The sequence below is a fragment of the Peromyscus californicus genome, unplaced genomic scaffold, assembly GCF_007827085.1.
Source record: "Peromyscus californicus insignis strain IS unplaced genomic scaffold, ASM782708v3 Scaffold_7__1_contigs__length_154581171, whole genome shotgun sequence".
Classification (NCBI taxonomy): Eukaryota; Metazoa; Chordata; class Mammalia; order Rodentia; family Cricetidae; genus Peromyscus; species Peromyscus californicus.
In genome coordinates, this window is record NW_026294595.1 from 125,567,527 (window position 1) to 125,588,806 (window position 21,280).

The 21,280-nt window shown below is 50.8% G+C and overlaps 2 protein-coding genes across 8 annotated transcripts in view; one reads left to right on the forward strand and one right to left on the reverse strand.

Annotated features, from left to right (window-relative positions):
- Positions 1 to 2,850: 2,850 nt before the first annotated feature.
- On the forward strand, positions 2,851 to 17,598 carry Tmem74b (transmembrane protein 74B). 5 transcript variants are annotated; one of them, XM_052722566.1, is made up of 3 exons: positions 3,019 to 3,071; positions 4,898 to 4,958; positions 6,919 to 17,598. In XM_052722566.1, exon 3 carries the CDS (start codon positions 6,960 to 6,962, stop codon positions 7,656 to 7,658), a length of 699 nt encoding a protein of 232 aa, XP_052578526.1. In that variant the 5' UTR covers positions 3,019 to 3,071; positions 4,898 to 4,958; positions 6,919 to 6,959; the 3' UTR covers positions 7,659 to 17,598. The 5 variants fall into 5 exon arrangements, with proteins under 5 accessions (XP_052578528.1, XP_052578526.1, XP_052578525.1 ...); XM_052722565.1 differs by lacking the exon at positions 3,019 to 3,071 and adding an exon at positions 3,469 to 3,584; XM_052722564.1 differs by lacking the exon at positions 3,019 to 3,071 and adding an exon at positions 3,534 to 3,649.
- A 1,333-nt stretch (positions 17,599 to 18,931) lies between these two features.
- Psmf1 (proteasome inhibitor subunit 1) overlaps positions 18,932 to 21,280 on the reverse strand; it is a 30,266-nt gene continuing 27,917 nt past the window's right edge. For all 3 annotated transcript variants that reach the window (XM_052722562.1, XM_052722561.1, XM_052722563.1), the window contains 2 exons: positions 20,121 to 20,279; positions 18,932 to 19,358 (listed from right to left, as the gene is read on the reverse strand). In XM_052722562.1, the coding sequence (XP_052578522.1) occupies positions 19,307 to 19,358; positions 20,121 to 20,279 (211 nt within the window). In that variant the 3' untranslated portion in view covers positions 18,932 to 19,306. The remainder of the gene's footprint in view (positions 19,359 to 20,120; positions 20,280 to 21,280) is intronic.

Sequence of the window (21,280 nt, forward strand, 5' to 3'; positions counted from 1 at the left end):
TACAAGGTTAGATAGAAAGTAAATTAGGTACAAAACTTTATACTCACCAAGATAGGATAGATAATGGAATATTACCATGTGGGTACTGGGAATTGAAACAGTGTCCTCTGGAAGAGCAACCAGTACTTTTAACTGCTGAGCCATCTCTCCAACCCTATGTGTGGTATATCTTTATTTTTTGATTCATCTTGTATATTTTCTGCTTCATTGCTCCAAGGACCCTTGTTTTCTTTTATTGAAGAATGGTACTAGAAACCAAGATCTCAGGCTCAGCCAGTAAAGGTGCTTGTTACCAAACATGATAACCTGAATTTGATTCCAGGGAACCACATGTGGAAGAAGAGAACGATTCCTGTAGGCACACACACACACACACACACACACACTACACTGGGTGTGCTCTTTGCTATGGAGTACAATTGCCTCTAGCAAAGAAATACCTATGTGTGTGAACCCATGCATATGTGTATTTCTTTATATATTTTAAAACAGATTTCACCAAGTTTATTTGTAAAAATAGCATTGGACACTGACCACCTGCAAATAGTGTGTAGGTGTGTCACACACCAGTCCATCTGTCTTCACATTGGCAGAGAGAAACCTTTTCTATAGGCCTTTGCACCTTTGAAAGGCTGAACTGGAGCTGAAGCCTGGGTCTGAGCTGGAGCTACGGACTTGATTTGAGCTTGGGCTGTAGCTGATATAGCCTGCAACCCTTGGCTGTGTAGCCTGGAATCTGCTTCCCAAGCTTGGGGTGAGTGTTGAAAACAAGGCAACTGAGCTTGCGGCTGGGGTCCTTTGGCATCTTGGGCTTAACTGCCTTGGGCTTCATGAGGGCCTTGATAGCCTTTGTACGAACATTCACTTCCTTTGCATCCTTTGCCTGCATCTTCTTCAGGCCTTTCTTGTGCTTCTCGGCAAAGCACGTGTTCCTCAGGGACTTGGGGTCGACCCCCTTAAAAGATTCGTATCTTTGTGACCAAGGTTACTTGATGCCATGTCTGTGCCATTTTCGGAATTGGTCGTGTGCGATGTGGTTCTTGGACTTTGCCGTGTCTGCATGGCAACCCACGGCTCCAGAAGTGCCTAGGACCACTCTGTAATATTTATATATGTAACCACTCACATCCTAAATTAAGCTGAACATAAGTTCATATTGACATCTCCAATTCTCACCCAGTCTAGCTTCCTTCTCAGGGGTCCTATTTACCTAAGTAGCATTGCTCAGAAACTTGTCATATATTTCTCTTCTTCCAAAAACAAACAAAAAATATGAAAAAAGTCTGAGCTTGACAGGTAACCAAAAGTCAGATTCACATGTAAAAGGGGAAAGGGGGTGGTGGTGGTTAACTTTCTGCCCAGGCTCTTCTACATGTCTCCCTACTGTTCTGAGAACAAAGAGCAAACTTCTTGGCCTTCAAGGCTTTGCAGAGACTTGGCTCCTGTCCAGCACAGCCCCATCCCTGACCAGGTTCCTACCTGGGTCTCCCACTGTGACCACGCTTCTTCATCCATGCTCACTGCCCTCCCTTTCACCCACCCCCAGGCATCTTCCCATGCCAGTCCTCTGCTGAATCCCTCTTCCTTGCTCTTTATCCAGTTTCCGTCTATACAACCTGCCCATCTTGGCTCAGTCCTTACTTCTGCTGGAAAACCATCCCATCCTCAAGACTGGGCCAGCACTCTGCCTAAGACAAACAGCACACCGTACCTGTTTCGCAGTCCTTACTTCAGCTGCTGCGCTACCTGTGGGTATCCCTTTCTCCTGGAATATCTCAGGAGTTTCTTGGAGATAGAAATGGGTTCTGCCTAGTTGCTAGTATGCAACAGGAGCTCCAGAAGTAGTCATGCACTTCTCAATTCTTTATTCAAAGAGTATTTATCAAGAACCTCCGAAGTGTTGGCTCCTTTTGAAGTCTCTGGAGATACACCAGGGAAAGAGACAAAGCCTCTACTATACTATTTTTTGTGTGTCTGTGTGTCTGTCTGTTGGTTGGTTTGATTTTAGAGACAGGATTTCTCTGTGTAGCCCTGGCTGTCCTGGAACACACTCTGCAGACCAGGCTGGGCCTGAACTCAGAGATCCACCTGCCTCTGCCTCCTCGGTACTGGAATTAAAGGAGTGTGCCACATCTACTTTTTTTAGAGAATGGCCTGGGGAGGTGTCTCTGAGAAGGTGACATGTGAGCAAAGACTTGAACGAAATGAGGGAACAGAGTAACCCCTGGGGATGTGCTGTGAGTCAGGACTGTATGAGACAGGGACAGAATTATGGCCATTCTAATTGTTAGGACCTCATGGTTCCCGTAAGTCCTGAGTCATCAAGTCCAGAAACCGTATCTTACCTTCCTTACCAGTCCTCTCTCTGGGCTTGGCCCTGGGCTTCCAAGAGGAAAAAGTTCCCCTTAAAACAGAAACCTGTGCACAGGGCGGCGAACCAGGTCACAGGAGTGTCTAGATGGAGGAACCCCTCAGGGTGAGGGTGTATGTGTGAGGAAGTCAGACAGGCTGCCTTCAGAAGGAGCCTTGCAGGTGGCCTTGGAGGGCAAGGGTGTGCGTGGCCATGAACAATACCCCAGGAGGACACCCATCAGAAACAGAGGTGGGCAGAGGCTTCGTTTCAGCCTTCACGTGGCGCCCGTGAACCATCGAGTCTCAAGTAGTGATGAGACTCTGGACCTGCAGACCTTGAAGAGGATCCTGGGTCCTACCTGGGGTGGGAAAGGCATCCCTGGTGCAGCGGGGTCTCCCCAGAGGCGGGGGAGGGGTCTCCTCCCCCGCCCCTCCATCGCCCCGCCCCGCCCCTGCGCCCAGCGCCGCGGGCTCCTAGCCTCGGGTTTCCCTGGCCGGCGCGCGCGGGCGAGACAGAGGTGTCCCTAGGGACGGCGGGGGCCGGGCACCCGCAGCCGCCTCCCTCTCTCTCCCCACGCTAACTCTCCGGGCGCCCTCGCCCGCCGCGGGCGGAGCTCGATCGGCGGCGCTCCAGGATCCCGGCTCCCGCCCTGCCCTGTCCCTTCCTCCTCGGAGCCCCCCAGCGGCCGACGCGGTGCAGCCCGGCACGGCGCGAGCAGGTACGTGCGCCCGGGCAGCCGCTGCGGGCGGGCAGGAAAGGGGGCGGGAGCCAGGGAGGGCGAGGCGGCGGCCGGGCCGGGATCCGCGCACACCCTCGGCCGCCAGGAGCCCTGTGCTCCCGCGTGCGGAGACTGGGGAGGCCCGGCACGGCTCCGTACGCCAACCGCGAGCCGCCGGCGCAGGGCCCGAGGCGGGGAGTGGCAGCAAAGGACAGCTCTCCTGACCTCGCGGCCGGCAGAAGGACACGCGACCCGGGCACCCTAGCGCACGCTGGCCCTGCTGAGCCCAGCCTCCCCGGGCCGCCCCGCTGCGAGCGCTGACCGGCCGGGTCCGGCCTGCTCTGGCCCGTGGCGTTGTCGGTCAAGGGCAGGAGCAGGGGGTGTGAACTGCGGGCCGGCAGGCGCGGGGGAGGCGGGAGGCCGGGGCTCTGGGGCTTTCCGCGCGGAACTTTGGGTATAACAGCGTGGACCTGCGTGTGTGCATCTGCGCGCCCGAGGCTTTGTGTACTACGAGTGCGTGTGTCTATCGATTGGGTTTGCGAAGCTTCACCCAGCCTCGCAGTGTGTCGGGCTCCCGGGTGGGTGTCAGCGTGCGCCATGGGTGGGGGTGCTGGACTCGGGCAGGTCTGGGTGGTTCCGGCTTAGATCTCAGCAGTGCTAGAGGTAGTCGCTGTCTCCTTTCTCCCTGTCTCTCTCCCTTTCTCATCCCGCACTATCTCCCCCAATTTTACCCTCTTGTGGGTACCACCAGAGTGACCCGTGGATCTGTGAGTCACACTTATTTCCCAGGTCTGTGGGTATTGCTGTGGGTACAGTCCCGGGAGCTGTGAGTGTGGAACGAGGGTGGGGGAGGGCGCTTGCCTTTCAGGAACTATAGGACTGCAATTACAATAGCTGGTGCTGTTTCGGGTTTGGGGTGTGATCCGTGGGCACCAACATCTGTGTGGCTCTGCTTATGTCTGAGTAATTAATTGATGGGCATGCCCTTGAATAACTTACTAAGCATCTTATGAGAGAAATACATTCTAAATCTATTAGAGAGAGGACCTCCTTGTGTCTGCTCCTTCACCCAGGCATCATCATAAGGAAAAAGTTTTGGGTAAAAGAGAGTCTTGCTCTAAGAATTTGGGTGCCCCAGATATCTTCTGGGATATGGAGGCATTAATGCACCAATCTAGGTAAGGGGTTATGGGCCACTCCCGAGTTCTTCAGGCCCACCGAGGGCTTGATGGGTGGGGGCCACAAGTGGCACCTACTTTCAGGCTTTGAGTAGCTTTTAGTGCCAAGAGCAAAAAGCCAACTAGCACCCCCCCCCTTACGATCTGTCCTCTGGGAACTGAGAGCAGCCGGAGCAGGAGACCAGAAACCCAGGGAGAATGAGAGGGATCTCTGCCCTCAGGATGCCCCTGCTTGATGTCTCAAGTAAGGGCTCAAAGAGCCAGGGAAGGAAGGTGGAGTGTGTGGGTTTGCATGCGTGTAGGGAATAGAGATTCTTGGGGTGCCCATATTCCACTGTTAGTCTCTAGTCTGCGTGCATACCATGGGGTCTTGATCATGTTTTCTAAGATGGTGATAGAGCTGAGCTATTCCTGAGTGAGATGCTGAGGTGAGAGTCTAACTGACAATGGGAGCTCAGCAAGCATGTATTAAATGGATACACTAGGGAGGACACAGCCTTTGAACTGAGACGAAAAGCCCTATGTTTGCTAAGAGAACAAGTCCACAGGGGAAGGTCCGAAAGACTTCTAACGATCAACCCCTTGGCGTTTCATTCACTTATTCCTCTCGCTTACCATCACTTCATTGATTTGCTCATGTTTGCACAGAAACACGGGCACCCACAGAGCACTGGAGAATGACTTGAGAATACAGAGAACCAGCTTTCAGGTGTGTAAACACATCAGAGCGCGAGAGCCCACTCCATGCCTAGGGTCTCTGCTGCCTGGGCATTTATATGCCAGGGCTGCGGATGTATGTACCCACAGGACAGAGTATGTATGGGACATTGTACGTCTGCTGTGGGAGCAGAAGTGACGTTTCGGGGAGGTGTGCCTGTGGAGAAGAGTTGAGACTCACATAAGGGAATGGCCCAGTTACCAATGCCAGGTGGATGTTGTGAGGGGGTGGTGGCACATGCTGGTCAGATTTGCAAGAGAAGTTGGAAATGGGAAGCTGCTGCATCTGCATGGCCCTCGGAATTGGCCTGACTGGGGCAGCAAGGGAATGAAGAAAAGACAGACACATGGATATGGAGAAAAGCTTGGATCAGGTGGTCTGGACTCTCCAGTGGAGAAGCTACAGCAGTCCTAGGTCAGCATGATTATTATATGCAGTTGAACAGAGAGGCAGGGTTGTCGTATATGGCTAAATAAAGAGGCGGGGATATTACAGATAAACAAGAGGGCAGGACTATGATATCCTGCTGAACAAGGAGGCAGGTTTAGCTAACTTGGTAAGAGCAGTCTCTGTAGGGGAAGTCATCAGGTCATAAATGTGGGGGAGGGGGAATCTAAAATGGACATTTTCTGCACACACTGTCTACATTTGCATTTGGACCTGAGGAAGGCTTTGCCACCCCTCTGAGCCTCCTGTGGGGAAAGCTTTGCCACTCCTGTGGGACTGAGGCATTGTGGTCCTTGAGATGGCCATGCCCATATCAACAATACACATCCTCTGACCACTTCACTTGCTCCCTACAGGAACTCAAAGCTTAAAAGTGAAACCTTTGTTTTTTTTATATCTTGGCAACTAACGCACCAAAACTCAATGAATAGAATTGGAAAGGAAATAAGCAGAACTCCAGTGTACTCAGTCTGGCCCGTGGCTATAGTTTGGTGGCCTTTAGGCACAAGGGCGTGTGTGCAGTGAGTCTGTGTGGTATATGTCCAGGGATTTGGTAGTGACACCTCTTTGCCCCACCCCCAATCCCTGCTTACACTGAGGCTTTTGGCTTTGAGCTCAGTTATGGCTTTTCCGTTCTCAACCTTTCTTTCTGCCAGGCCGCGTGCCCTGGGCTTCCTCCCTGGACCCTGTCCTCCATGCATCCGACCTTCTGCCTTCTAAAATCCACACAAATCCCAGCCTTTCCTGCTGCAACGACTTGAGTGCCCACTCCTTCTTGGCCTGGCTTTCACAGTAGCCTGTGAACTAGCCCAGCTGATCTCTGGGGTCCCCCTTTTCTTTCTAGAATACCCCCATTCTCTGCCTGCTAGGGAATTTCCCTCTCTTTCTTTTAGGCAGTGTTTAGATGCCGTCACACCCCCCCCCCCCCCCCCCCCCCCCGCCCATCCCAAGCTTTCACGAGCTTTCAGCTACTAGTTCCTGTAACACTTGGACTATGTCTGCCACACCCCACGTCATCACTGCACCTCACACATGCTCATACAACACTGTCTATTAGCTGAACGGGCTACAACCTGATGATGAGGGAGGCTTCCCACTTTATAGATGAGAACACTGTTCCTGCAGAGGAGCTCAGTCACATGCTTAAGCACAAGCAAGGAGGCTGGGATATGGACCTCATGTCCACTCTAAATCTCTCCATCATGATAACATCCCATCACTAATACTTACTGGGTACTCTGCTGCGCACCTTACCCACGGGTTACCTTGGCCTCTCCATTAGCACTGTGCAGTAGGGAGTAGGTATTAATGTTGTCACTGGGGAATTCTTTTCAGGGAGAAAACTGAGACCCAGAGAGGACAGTTGCACCAGCCACTGTGGAGTGGTGCCCTAGCATGGGCCATATTGCTCTACAGTCCATAGCTCCCTCCAGCTGTGCCAGGGGCAAGTGTGATGCTGAGCTCCAGCAGGAGAATTCTACTGACATTCTGTTTTCTCTTCTAGCTGCCAAGGGGCCAAGGGATGAGCTGGGGTCGTTCTTCCCAATGGCATCTCCCCCTGGTCTGGAACTGAAGACATTGAGCAATGGTCCCCAGGTTCCAAGGAGACCAGCCCCACTGGGCCCAGTGGCGCCAACCAGGATGGGTGTGGAGAATGCCTGCTTCTTCTCTGAGGAGCATGAGACTCGTTTCCAGAACCCTGGGGATGCCAGACTGGGTAGCTCTCCCAGTCCTCCTGGAGGTGTCCCCTCACTGACCCGGTCCCAGCGGGATGATCTTTCTCTGCATTCAGAGGAGGGGCCGGGCCTGGAACCTGTGAGCCGCCCAGTCGACTATGGCTTTGTTTCTGCTCTGGTTTTCTTGGTGAGCGGAATCCTCCTGGTGGTAACAGCATATGCCATCCCTCGAGAGGCCCGAGTCAACCCTGACACAGTGACAGCAAGGGAGATGGAACGCCTAGAGATGTACTATGCCCGCTTGGGCTCGCATCTGGACAAGTGCATCATCGCGGGCCTGGGGCTGCTCACAGTGGGTGGCATGCTCCTGTCCGTGCTGCTTATGGTCTCTCTGTGCAAGGGCGAGCTGTACCGCAGGCAGACCTTCGTCCCTGGCAGGGGAACAAGGAAGACCTACGGCTCCATCAACCTGCGTATGCGGCAGCTCGCTGGGGATGGGGGCCAGGTCCTAGTGGAGAACGAGGTTGTCCAAGTCTCAGAGACCAGCTATACCACACAGGGCTCTTAAGTAAGAGTCCACCCTATCTTGCTGCTTTAGCTGCAGAGCTTGGAGGTTCCCCAAAACCTGGGGCTTCAAAGTGAGATCCACAGAGGGTCCTGTGGAGGGAGTTTTGGTGCTGGTGTGGGGGCAGCCAGGATTCTGGCTTAGGCCCTACTAAGGCAAGCACTCCTAATGTGTTTTGCAGCTTGAAGTTTTTGCATAAGGCTTTGTTTGGAGGATGGCTTCTGCTGCTAAAAATACATTTTTGGAAACCACTGCTCTTAGAAGATGAGGTTGCTTGGCATTTCTCAGGGTTGGGAGTCATGTGAAAGGTTGCCTTCATTCTTCATGCCTTGGGGAATTCTGAGACCTCTACTATCTTCATTAGCCAAGTAAGAGGGTTGGGAGACCATCTGGGGTAGAGTGTGGTTTCATGATGATGGGAGAAGTCGGTTCTGAGGTGAGCCCCCTGCAGCACCCTACTGACTGAACCATAACCCTCCCCTCTCCAGACCTCGGTTGCCCAGTCTCTAACGTGAGGAGCAGGACTGGGTGCCCTACCATGGGCCACATCTTCCCTGGGAATAGGAAGCCAGTCTGCCTCTGGCCAACCTTCAAGGAGGGATGGGGGTGTTTGGCAGGGACTGACCATTGTCACTGCCACCTTCTGGCCCCGCATTGGTGACTACCACTGCCAGGAGCCAGTGGTTCTATGGCCTTGCTACAGAGCCCGGGTGAGTGGGTTTAGTTCAATCCAAAATTTGACACAGTGTGAATTGGTCTTGGAATTTGATTTCCTACGGTGGCTAATTTTCTGCAGTGGCACATTTACAAAGCACAGTTTCTCCTGGGCACCTAGGTGTGAGGACTTGGTTGTATTTCTGTGGGCATGTTGGGGGCTTATCACCTCAGTGGGCTGTTACTTAGGCCTGATCTCATCCTGGTAGCAGAAACAATTTTCTTTAATGCTGAATTTGTAATGTCTGCTTTTCCTTTTTAGTAAAGTTCAGTTGCCAATCATCTGGGGAGAAATAAGGCACACTTAAGTGACCTGGATACTCCAACCACATGGACTGCTGTTTGCATTTTTCCTTCAGTGAAATATTTCCAGGGCCCCTCCAAACTGTTTAATCTTCTGACAATGGAAGTAGGCGTTAGGGGGCAAAGGGATGGTGGCAGACATTTGGGGAGCATTGTCCAGTCCAGAAAGCCCCAGCAGACCTCCAGAGCACATACTGTCTAGGCTATGGGAAGACTCTAAAAGGGTCATTTCCATGAGCCCTTGCTCCAAGCAAGTCCCTTGTCCTCCATCCTAGCTGCCTGCATAAGCTGAGAGCCTAGCTGTTGGTGGGGGGTGGTCAGAACATGGGGTGGCAAAGGTCTGTGGGCTGGAGAGGTCCTGACTATGTGGAACATGAACCTTCAGCCCAGGCAGCTTGAACATCTGGGCAGTATAATATCACAGCTTCTGAGACAGATCAAATGTCTGCTCATGTTGGCAGTTTTTGCCTGGAGCAGAGGGCTGAGTGGAGGAGGGATGACAAAATTGTGCAGCTTGGCTTCAGAGGTTCTGCTCTGGTGCCTAGAGGGTGTGGCTTAGAAAGGACAAAGCTCAAGAGAGCAAAATGTCCCAATCCCAGGACTTCTGTAGACATGTCAGTTTTCCCCTGCTGAAGCAGGGAAATGCTGGACAAAATGACAGGAAGCATGCTAGATGAATTATAGTAAGATGGGACATTGCCAGTGATGGGCCCCAGCTTCCCAAATCCATGATGATAATAAATGTATTGATCCAAGCAGTATGGATTCCTGTGGCAGTAGAAGGGGGGGGCATGTTAGGCTACAGTGCTTACTGAGAGTATCTGCCTGGAGCTGTCCATTCAGATCAGCTTAAACACAATGAAATGTTTTTAGGGGCTAAATCTGCTAGAAAATAAAGGAATGGCAGGTTGTTGGTTTTTTTTCCCCCAAGCCAGAGGAACCTGCTTTACATTCCGATGGGGAAACTCCTTTAGAAACCACATGTAAATGGATCAAGGCAGTCATTACCTTGTCAGTGAATTAAGACGATTTGAGAGATGCCGAAAGCATTTCCCCAAGATGCAGCTGAGATCTCCCAGCCGGAGGACCCAGGTTTAGGAGGGAGTCGGGGAGGCGTGAGGAGCGCTGTGGGTTTCTTTGGGATTAGATGTAGAGTTGTCCCTGATGTTGCTGGAACATGCCTCCCTGACTTCTAGGAACTGTCTCTGCCATCCCACAGACCACTAGGCCCCCAGATCTTGCTCTCCTCACTGTATTTAACAGACAGCGATTTCAGAACTGGTAAGATCAGGGTTTGAATGAGTTCTGCCACTTACTGGCTCTGTGACCTTGGACGAGCTACGCCACCTCCCTGTGTAAGTGGGCCAACTAGGCCATACCGCACTCCTAGGGTGAGAAACATGGTTGGCGTACGTAAGTTTCATGTTTGAATGAAAGGGTGAAACAAAAAATTCTATTCCTGTTAGGGCAAGTGGTGCCCTCTCCAAGGTCCTGGAGTCCCACAGCCCCTGCCCAGCTCCCCAGAGCCCTTGCTGTGGTCAGAATCAGTGACATAGAAGATCCCATGACTAGAAGTGTGGTGGCTTGTCAGTGGGCTCTGCACCTGGGACTTCCTCTCTGGGCCTTCGTTTAACTTTGTTTCAGGGATTTCCCTGATGAAGAAAGGTCCTCTTCCCAGTCCCGGCATGGCATAGCCCAGTGATAATTGGATCCATGAGACACTTGTAGGGGGAGAGGAATCTGTGACCCCTGACTCCTCTTTGCGCATCTGAGGCCCTGGGGTGTCTAGGCCCAGGCATTTGGGACCGTGCCCCGTCATCACCTCCACTTCCTCGAAGGTACCCTCTGGGTCTCCCAGCCATCAGGGGTTGCTGGCTGATTCCACCACCACTGCTCCTTTTCTTGGGAGCAGTTCACCTTCCTAGGGATTCTCTTCCAAAGGTCCTCCTCCCTACATACACAGTTCTGTGCACGAGCACACACACACACACACACACACACACACACACACACACACACACACGATGCACGCTGTCTCTACTTCTGCAGCTTTCTCATCTGACCTTGCTCAGGAGCCAAGGACTCAGCTTCTGGCTGCAGAGCTCTAAGCCAGGGCATCCTCTGGAAGCTGGTGATGGTTTTCTCCTCTGTCTACCACAGACGTGTGGTTTTAATCTTGCCATCCTCCCCAGCAACAGCCCAGTGTCCCCTCCATAGTCCCTCTTGTTTCCTTTCTTGGGAAAGGAGGAGAGTTCTGGGGGATTCCAGAACGCTGGCACTTGGGGAGGGGCCTGAGCTGGGAACTGGGAGAGCCATGTCATGCTGGTTACCACTTGGCTGTGGGTGACATCAAGCAGAAGGCAGGACAAGAATGTGGGAGGCTTCAAGAAGCCAGAGGCGAAGTTCTGTTAGGGGAGAGTGGGATGTTAGTGGTATGGACATCGGTGGGAAGATGTCTCCCATTCAGTTTGTTGGTTTCCTCCCTAAATTCCCCAGGGTTAGATTCATCTGGGAGAGAAGGTTGCTGGGGTCTTGGATGAACTGGAGTCATAGAGAGTGCCCGTCAGTGGAGGTATGTTAGCATTTACTTGCCAGGAGTTAGGTATCTTCAGAGATGGAGCACAGTGGGTTAGCTGGATTTACCTGAGGCTCCTCCGAGCTTCCAAATTGTTCATTTGAGGAGAACCGAAGTCTTTAGGGACAGAGCCTGTTGTTTTGTCCTGCTCTAGCTTCTTGTCCTTGAGCCCCTGTGCATCCTCTTACCTACATACATTCCTCTTCCTCAACTGGTTTGCCCCAAGCAGATGGACAGCAATAGGACACCTGCATGGTGCGGAGGGTGGCACACAGTGCTGGAGCATTGCCTGTACATGAATCTCAGAGGGAAAAGAGGCAGAACCCCGAGGGTCCATGGAGACTGATTGATCACACAGTGTAAGGGATGGCTGCTCAGGTGCTTGGCAATGGCTCACTGCCTCCTGGCCTGTTTCTTCTGAAAAGCAGCTGTGCTAGATGCAACGACTTCCCTGTAAGACCGCAGTGAGGGGTAAATATGTCTTTAAAGCACTTAGCACAGTGCCCTGCGTTTCCTAATTGCTCAGTAAACAGCTATTCATGTTCTCTAGTTCATCCATGGTATCCTTCTATGGTTCGATGAATAAACACAGTCCTGGCTGGGCTGCACTTAGGCTGTCTTGTGCAGGATGGTGTGACTGTGCTGTGCTCCAGGGGCGGGGGAGGAGACAGAGACAGAGACAGGAGGACCTGTGTGAGTTGGGGGTTAGGAAGGTTCTTTTGGATAGGGGGTGCCTAATGAGAATCTTAACTAGAAAGTATTGATGTGGAGAATTGACGGAAGGGTTCTGGGCAGAAAGACGTGATCAGAGGTTCAGAGGCCTCAGCAGCTGCTGAGATGAGGTGGACAGGCGGTACGGAGGTGACTGAGGAATGTGCAGTGGGACCCCCGGTGGGTGCTTGGGCTTCATCATCTGGAGAAGGCGGACGGGCAGGATACTGTGGGAAGGCTGTAAGGCATGAGTGTGGCGCTGTGGTGACAGGGCCTGTCCTCCCTCCACTTGCCAGTTTGTGTGGAAGGAAGACTCTTTTGTGTCAGATGCCCTGTGGGGGCAATACTGTAGCACCCCGTGAGCCTCTTTTAGGGCTCTTACTACAGCCAGGGGGACATGGTCTTGACTCCATGCCTCAACTTGGCAGCCCTTTCCTGTTTGACTTCTGAGCCTCCAAGGTCAGGTGGCGGCTGCTGGTCTCCTGGGCTTAAGGAAAAGTAGCAAGTGAAAAGAGACTCACTAATCAGATCTGGCCCAGGGGAACAAGGACAGGGAAAGAAGGCAGCTGCCATGCCAACCTCTTCCTGGGAGGTGTGGCATCTGGGTCAGTACTGACTCCAGGGCCAGTGACATTCAGCGAAACCCATCTCCTCTTCTTTCCTCTTCTTTCCTGCTAGGCTCCTTTGTGTACCCACACCTTCCCTCATTGAAGCTACTCCTGGGTGAGCTGTGCCACCATTGCTGACACCCTCCCAGTAGCCCCTATTCTTGCCACCAGACATTAAAGCGGGAGCCCAAATGCAAATGTCTGCAGTTTTGCAGGTAATATCAATGAGCAGAGTAGCTGGCCATGGCAGTGGTGGCAAGATTAAAGGGAGTGTCTGCTCTGGCCTTGGCCATCTGTGTCTTTGTGGCCATCAGAATCTCAAATTTTTCAATTGCTGCTGGACAGCTGGACTTTGTGGGTAGGAGGATGTGGCAAGGTGAGAATTGTGACTGAGGTCAAGGGAATGTCAATAAGATGTCGTCTTCTGGGGCCAGGGATGCACAACTCCTTTCCCTGAGGCTTATTAAATCATTCATAGAGATAGGTGCCTTTGAAACGGTGGGCACTTCTGAACTGCAGGCCAGGGACCACTTGATGGTGCCCACCCAAGCATCCTCATTCATCCTTTCGCAGAGGTTTGAGTAGCTGCCATGTCCCGTTTTAGTTTTAGCGTTGAAGAGTTAAAAACCCAAGGAGTACTGACAGAGGCACCTGTGCTGGTTTGAAGGGATGGGGGTGTCAGGGATCAGGAAGGAGGGCAGGCCCTCTCCTCTCGGAGATGTCTGCCTACCTCCAGAAATGGGCTATACTGGCTTGGAGAGCAGTCAAACTTAATGTAGACCGAGATCTCAGCGCCACGAGGCTGGGTGCTGACCAGGGTGCTGAATTGACATGGTGCTTCCTAACAGGCTAGCTGAGTGAGGAGGAAGGAGAGCTGATGTGTTCCTGTTACTAAGGACTCCATGACTGTTTTGGTCCACACTGAGCAGGGAAGCCTGGGATATGAAGACAGAATTTCTGTGGTCTGTGAGGCCCTGGGGGAAATCTTTCTCATACATCTACTGTGGATTTGCTTTTTCATTTGTTTAGTACAGAGTAGCTTCCATCCTACCAACCCCCGAGGGCCAATGTGAGTAGCAGCTGGGGCCATGTGGCAAGGCCCAGCACAGAGCGCAAGCCAGCCTCGGGGTCCAGAGGAGCCCTTAACTCACCCTCAGAGGGGCTTACTGGGCCTGTCTCTTGCAGAGTGAAGGTGGTACCACGTGGTATCAGAAGGGTCTAACCTGAGTGCTGCTGGTGCAGTAGCTGTTAAGTGCTCAGGATCATGAACACCCAGCCAACAGGCCCAGCTTCAGAGCTGTGCCCATCCCTGGGTGTGTCCAGCATCTTGACTAACGCCCTCAATCTTCACCTCAGCTTGTAGCAAGCAGAGTCTGGGATAAGAAGCTGTGCATACTGTGGGTACCAGATAAACCCTTGTCTCCTGCACTGGTTTGGCCCGGAGTTCCTCTCCTTTGTGAGCTCCATTCTCACTTACCCATATGGCTTTGGTAATGATAGCTGCTGACACCCACTGGGCCCCCACTACCTTTAATAAGACACATTTAGTGGTAACTCTCCAGAAGTCTTGCAGGCGGGGGTAACACTCATTTCGAAGACGAGGAAGGCTATACCAGTAGTGTGCTGGAATCATCTCCACACTTGGTTTCTGTCAAACTACCAGACCTTTCTAATCCTCTTTGGTTTAGAAATGAGGCGGAGTGATTAATGATCTGAGGATTGTTATCTCACAAAGGCATCCATATATTTAAAGACATTTATGAAATATGCTTGAATGAGCCATAGAGTTAGGGAATGTAGTGGCTATTAGGGGTACAACCTGGGAAAATGCAAATATAAATGCATTAATCATGTATGCCATCCACCGAGACTGGCTGACTTTGGTCTTTGCTCCTGATATCCAGGTGAAGGTAAAGGGCTAGCTGTACATGAGCAAATTCAGTGTGCACATGGGATGTGGGGAACTTGTCAAAAGGCAAGTTCACTGGGGCTGAAGAGATGGCTCAATGGTTAAGAGCAGTGGCTGTTCTTCCAGAGGACCTGGTTCAATTCCCAGCACCTGCATGACAGCTCACAACTATCAGAAACTCCAATTCCAGGGGCTCTGATGCCCTTTTTGGCCTGTGTGTGCACCAGACATGCACCTAGTGCACATGCATACATTCAGGCAAAACACCCATCACATAAAAATAATTAAAATTCAAGTTCACATATAGTAAGTCTGAGGTGGGCCCTGAGATTATTCATTTCTAACAAGACTCCAGGTAACATTGCTGTTGGTGGTGCTGTGTAGAAAGACTGCCCTTTGCAGTTCTTCAACGTGCATCACCTGTGAATTACAAGTGGACTTGAAGGCCTTTCCTTAGAGCTGTGGATTGGGGCCCACGATGTACTGTATACATACAAGCATTTCAGGAGATGTAGGGGGTGGCAAGCATGAGTGCAGTACCCATCTACATCATGGGAGATGGGACACAATCACAGGAGGTTCAGCAGACCTTTTCCAATGCACCTTCCAATGACAGAGATGGGCAAAGGGCATAAGGGCATTTCCGAGACCTCTTGCTGCTAGAGTCAGAGGTGATACAGGTTCTCACAACCAGGTGTAGTCAGTCCACTGAGCCTTGAACTTGGAATTGAGCTGAGTGGGCATGAGGTGACAGAGCGAAAGGCATTCACTTTCTTATGCAGATCTGGGCACCTGCTGTTTTATAGTTCCTATTTCTCAGACCATGGTGACCAGCTGTCTGGCCCCTAGGTTAAGTGAGTATTTACTGCACTGAACTTCCAGACTGGCCCCTCCTATTCGGTTGTCCCTTTGAACCATTACACTGTGACTTTCCCAGCACTTGCTTTATGTAGCTCATACCACTGACACCGTTCAGTGGTTACCCATGGTCCTTTACTGTGAGTAGGAGATGGGCCTTCCGCTTCCACAAGCACTGCCTTAGTGAGGTGCTCAGACTTCTGATGTGTTCTAGGATCCGTCCAGTGGCTAGGGCCTTGCTGGTCCTCACTGCTCATACCCCTGTTCTCGGCCATGCTTGCCTTTTGACCTGTTCTCAGGAGAAGACTCTGGGTCAAGCCCAGATGAAGTGATTTAGTGTCGCATCCCAAGGGCAAAACAAGGCCTAGGCCTGGTGGCTAGGATGCTGACCATGAGCATCTGTTCTAGAGGTGGACAGTGGTCAGTGAGCAACAATTACTACTGACAGGTAAAGCTGGGAATATGCCTGGGGGACTGTCACTGGTGATAGGACCTGTCTTTACTGGAATTGCACCCAAGTGTACAAGATCAGGTGATAAGAGAATATGAAGTGATCCATGGATTTGTTTCCGTCCTGTGAAGACAGCCATGGATCAATGACAAAGTATCAGCAATGGCAGGGTAAGTCATGAGGAAGCTGGTTTCTACAGGAAGACTGTACAGACTTGTTACCTGTTCTCCAGGCATGTGTCAACAGGTACTAACTCTAGCCCAGGAATGTAGCCCCATTTAATCCTTAATACATTCCTGGGGTCAGGGTCTTAGGAGACTCATGCCTTAGACTGCAGGTTGGCTGAAGCTCATGACTGAGGAGATAAATGCAATGCAAAACAGCCAGCTCTAAGAATAGAAAAGACAGCAAGCCAAGAAGAGAAGGTGGGATGTGGGCCGGTGCATCCTAGAAATAGTATGAGTGGTCTATTTAGCACCCGAAGACAATGATTTAGAAGTAGACCTTGATTCTATTTGTAAGCCACTGGATGAGCTATGAAATTTCAAACCCAGTGAAAATGATGCTCTGAATCCTATTAGATGTCCAAAGGTTTCAGGAATTTCCCCCAGAGAAAAGGCTACCAGGTATCACATCTAGTCCGGAACATCCCCAAAGTCAAACCCAACTCCACGACTGGTCATGGCCACTCCACAGTGGCCATTATCAAAGCCACAAGTCCTCCTCCTCAAAGGCAAGCTGCTCTGGTCTCTGCCCTGAATGGTCTTGCTCAAAATTTTCCATTAAAAAAAATATAAAATAGAGGACAACAATACAAACAAGGTATGACTTGACACCTCTAGTCTGGCCTCAAGCGTTTAGTGAGGATGTGGAAAAAAATGGAGCACCACTGGTAGTATGAAGAGTGTGGCTGTTTTGGAAAACACTGGCAGTTCCTCAGAACGTTAAAAGTGCTATCATGGGACCCTGCAAATCCATCCTAGACATATTCAATGACTTGAAAACATCCGCCCACACAAAAAAAACTTGAACATGAATGTTAACAGCATTCAACATAACAAGCAAAAGGGAGAAACAATCCAAGTATCCATCAGCTGATAAATGAGCAAAATGTGAAGCCGCCATACCGTGCTTATCCAGCCACAGGATAAAGTGCTGTTGCTGCATTCACAGGGACAGTGAAAACAAGGTGTGGAAGATGCCTGACACAAAGGCCATACACTGAGTGATTTCATTTATGAGAACTGTCCAGAAAGGCAGATCTGTGGACAACTGACGGGGATGCCTAGGCTGGGGGAGGGAAATGAGAGTGATTGCCAATGGGGATAGTTTTGTCTGTTTTGAGGAATTAGATCTGGGGGTGGATGTACACACAGCACTGTGAATACCCTACAACCCACTGAGTTGTGTACTTTAAAAGAGTGAAATTCCTGGGTATGTAAATCCTCTTAATAAAATTGTTAATAAAAAAAGATTACAAAGTGGTCTTTGTTTATTGTGAAGGCTCTGATTTGGGAGTTCTATAGGACATATGCCTGAAATATTCTGTTTCTGTTGGCTACTCACAGCTGGAAGGAGAGAAACGACAGAGACCCAAACAGCTTGACCACAAGTTCCTGGAGGCCCCATTCAAGGCTACCCACATCCACGATACTGTGTTTCTCAAGGGCATTATGTAAGGAGGATCACATGTAAAAACAACAAAAACGGCCCTTTCTACAAAACCACTATAACTTTTGTTTGCAGAAAATAGAACTAATGTACATGACTATCTTTTTTACTTTTGTTATTAAAAAGTCCAATTGGAGAATGTTTCCATTTTTACCTTTCCTCAAATCAGGGCCCTGAGTTATCCACCTTCCCCAACCTATCTCAAGAACTGCCACCAGCTGTTCCTTTAAATGCTTCCTTGTATAAAAAGGGATGCTTTAATGAGCAATGTGCCCTAAGCTCTTTTGCAGGTATGATCCAATTCCAAAACAAACATTTCATCTGCCAGCCCCAAGGATAAAGGTGATGTACAATGAATGCTTGTCTTAACTTTGCCTCATCTGTGGCCCCCACAGACCACAGGATGTTCTAGAGCTTCAAGGTGGTCAGTGCCTGACCTGTGTGACCCTCTACAACAGCTAGGGAGCCTGCTCATACTAGCTTGGCCCCAAGGCCCAGCCTCCACCTGAGACTGGCCCTGGTCCCGTCAGTTCAGTTTACCTATCCATTCTTGGGCTGGGCACACAGGACACCCTCTTAGAATGTACTCCAGAAAAGCTACAGTCACTTGTTGCTGCTTATAGGTAAAAATGGTAAGTTCTAATCTGGGGGAAGGAATGCCAAGGAGCTGAGATGTGAAAGCAGCCACATGGTTGAAACACTGGTTGTGGAATAATGTATTTACTGCCTAGATTTGGTGTCTCCTGGCCTGGTCCTTTATTGCACTCTATTCCATCACTACAGCACAGGGCTGAGCACTGCCAAAGCCTGTCAGCTGGGGCTTCCAGGGATCCAGACAGTCTACAGACCGGGGGGTGGACACAGGCTTCCAGACACTGGGGCTCCCCCTCCCTCCTGAAGTTTAATACCACACCTGGCTGGACTCATGTCCCTATGCTCTCGATGGCCACAAGAGGACAAGCTGCACAGCTGTAGACTTTCCTTCTTTCCACTTCTCCAGTCCTTAGGGTTATTCCCATTCGCACACAGATGCATTACAAAGCGTCAGTGAAGGAGCCTGTTTTCACAGGCAGCCATTAGCCTCTAAGAGAAAGGACTTCTTTAGGGCCACTATGGGGAGGAATGAGATTAGCCTACAGATCTGTTCTGTTTATTCCTCTACTTACTGGCCATGGCAGCCCATGGAGACAGCCAAGGGCTGCACAGACAAGGAGCAACTTAAGAGGATGCCCTTGGAAGGAGACGGCAGTTTTTCTAGAGTGCCTGCCTTGGTGAGACCATCCTTGTGGTTCATGGGGTTCCAGTCACACTTCTACGCACAAAGCCTGAGTGGGGCTCATCTTAGTGATGTCAGGAGCAAGAGTAACTTATGAAAGGGGGGTGCTTGAGAAGAATGGGCCCTTCTAGGAGTCATTTAGTCCTATGAAGGCTCAAACTCTTATGAGTTTGTTCATTAACATAAAAAGGACAGTGGGAGACCGGCAACATGAATTCTGTATTGACATTTGGTTCTTATAATAACATCCAAAATGCGTTCTGTTCTTATAGCGCTGTGACCGGGACTGCATCGGGTGTAGGGTTTATGTTGCCGGAGTCTCCCTTGGAAGTGGGGAGGAGCTGGTGATGATAGAGACACACTGATTTCTCCTTGGGACCTATATGCAGCTGGATGGAGTACTGCAGCAGGCGCCTTGGCTCTGACAAGGGCTGGGGATGCAACCCCAGCGGGCCTGAAAACACATGGGCAGAACCCTCTGCCCTGAGTCCACAAGAACACAGACACAGATGGGGCTAGTGGTGGCAGCTCCAGGAGAGTGGAAGGGAGGCTGAGATGTTACATTCTTGAGGCCTTCACAGGTACATGTCATCGTAGCCCGGTGGGGGGAGATGGTCTGGATTAGGTCTGCAATGGAAAGAGGGTCTAGTGAGTTGGAGGGATAGGGGGCTGAGTGCACAGGAAACATGCCCTGTATAGAGGAGGCCCACAGAGTGTCATGGAGTTGAATCACGAACTCTATGGCCTGGGTCTAAATATTACTTTGGCTCAAATACCCATTCTCCAGGCCTTGCCCTTCTCATCTGTAAAAGGACTATGGGCCCAAGCATCTCTTCCTCTGAGTCCTCCCTGGGAGGTCACCAAGTGTGCTGGCTAGTTTTATGTCAACTTGATACAAGCTATAGTCACCTGAGAGGCAATGCCTTCACAAGATCGGAATGTAGGCAAGCCTGTACAGCATTTTCTTAATTAGTGATTGATGGGACAGATTAGCTCATTGTGAGCAGGACCATCTCTGGGATAGTGGTCTTGGTTACTATAAGAAAGCAGGCTGAGCAAGTCACTAAAAAGCACCTTTCCATGGCCTCTGCATCAGCTCCTGCCTCCAGGTTCCTGCTCTCTCTGAGTTCCTGTCCTGACTCCCTTCGCTGATGAACACTGATGTGGAATAAACCCTTTACATCCCAAGTTGCTTTGTTCAATTTCATCACAGCAATGATAACTCTAAGACACCAAGGGAAGGAGGTGAAGAGAGAACTCCTGGAATGCTCTAGGGAGGCAGCAGTGGTAACTGTGCCTGGAGTCAGATACCTGGGCTGCAATGCTGAACTAAGCCAAACTGAGCTGCCATCAAATCCCACCTTTCAGCATACCTGAATGAATACCTACCCAGATGGGCTGGTCCCAATGGGTCCAAAGGGGTCAAAGCGAGCTCCTGGGGGCACAGCACCAGGGGGAAGCCGGTTTGGGAGGCCCGAGGATGGGTCAATAAGTGCTCTTGGGAAGCCAGATCTCAGGGGATCCACAATCATGCCACCTCTCTGACACCTGAGACAGGAAGAAAGCTGGGTAAGCAGCTGCGACAGGGACTTACTGCCCTTGAAGAAGGGAGACAAGCATAGAGTGAACTGAAATTGACCAGGATGACTACTGTAGATGGTCCAAGCAGACCCGAGATCAAGCAAGAAGTAAACAAGAACACAAAGTGCATACAAAGTGTATACTGCGGATGCTGAAAGGGCCTGTAGCAGTATAGGAAGTTCTGCAGGATTTCCCGAGCCCACAGAGTTGAGATCTCTGCCATGTCTTACAACTGATGGGGTCAACTGGTCAAGAACTGGAGCTAGAATTGGCCAGGATCAATACAGAACTGTCAGACTCTGCAGAGTATTACTCTAAATCTAGGAGTAATAACATCATGACCACCCATGATGTGGTTTTGCTATTTCCTTGAGGGCCTCAGTACAGTTGCTGATAGCCTGTGGGTTGCCCAAGCCTTGCTCCTGACATTCTCTGTCCCTCACTGAGTTCTATGGACCTGACTTCATGAACTCCAACTGGGATGAATAGGCTAATGTTCCTCACATGCTGAGGTCACTGTTTGAGCAGCTCTGCAGAGTTGAGTGAGTCCTACTATCTAAAAATGAGATGAAAGTGGGGTCACTCTTCAGCAGGAGTTAAACCTCCTCTGACTCACTCAGAGAGCAGAGCACAGCTGAGGCTGCAGAATGAATCTGCTGGATGCAGGATGAGAATCAGAGGATACAGTGGGGCTTAGAGACTCCCTCTGTGGGGTGAGGTAACCAGCAACAGCCCGGAGCTGCTGCTCGACAGCCTGCGGCCCACTGTGTGCTCTTCTCTCTGCATCTGATAAACCCTCATGACTCTTAGCCAGGAGAGGGCTGCGAGCCTCCTATGTAGAGGGAGGAAAGCAGTCCTCCCAGTTCTCTCTGCTGCTCTAGGTATGGCAGAGCACCGAGAGTAGCAATGATTCCTCAGCCATTCAGCAACTACCTCCTTCACTCCAAAGGGAGGCTGATGAAAACTCT

What these genes read in the sequence shown, in the direction of transcription:
- Tmem74b (XM_052722568.1), top strand. Translation starts at nt 6,960, where the DNA reads ATGGCATCTCCCCCTGGTCTGGAACTGAAGACATTGAGCAATGGTCCC.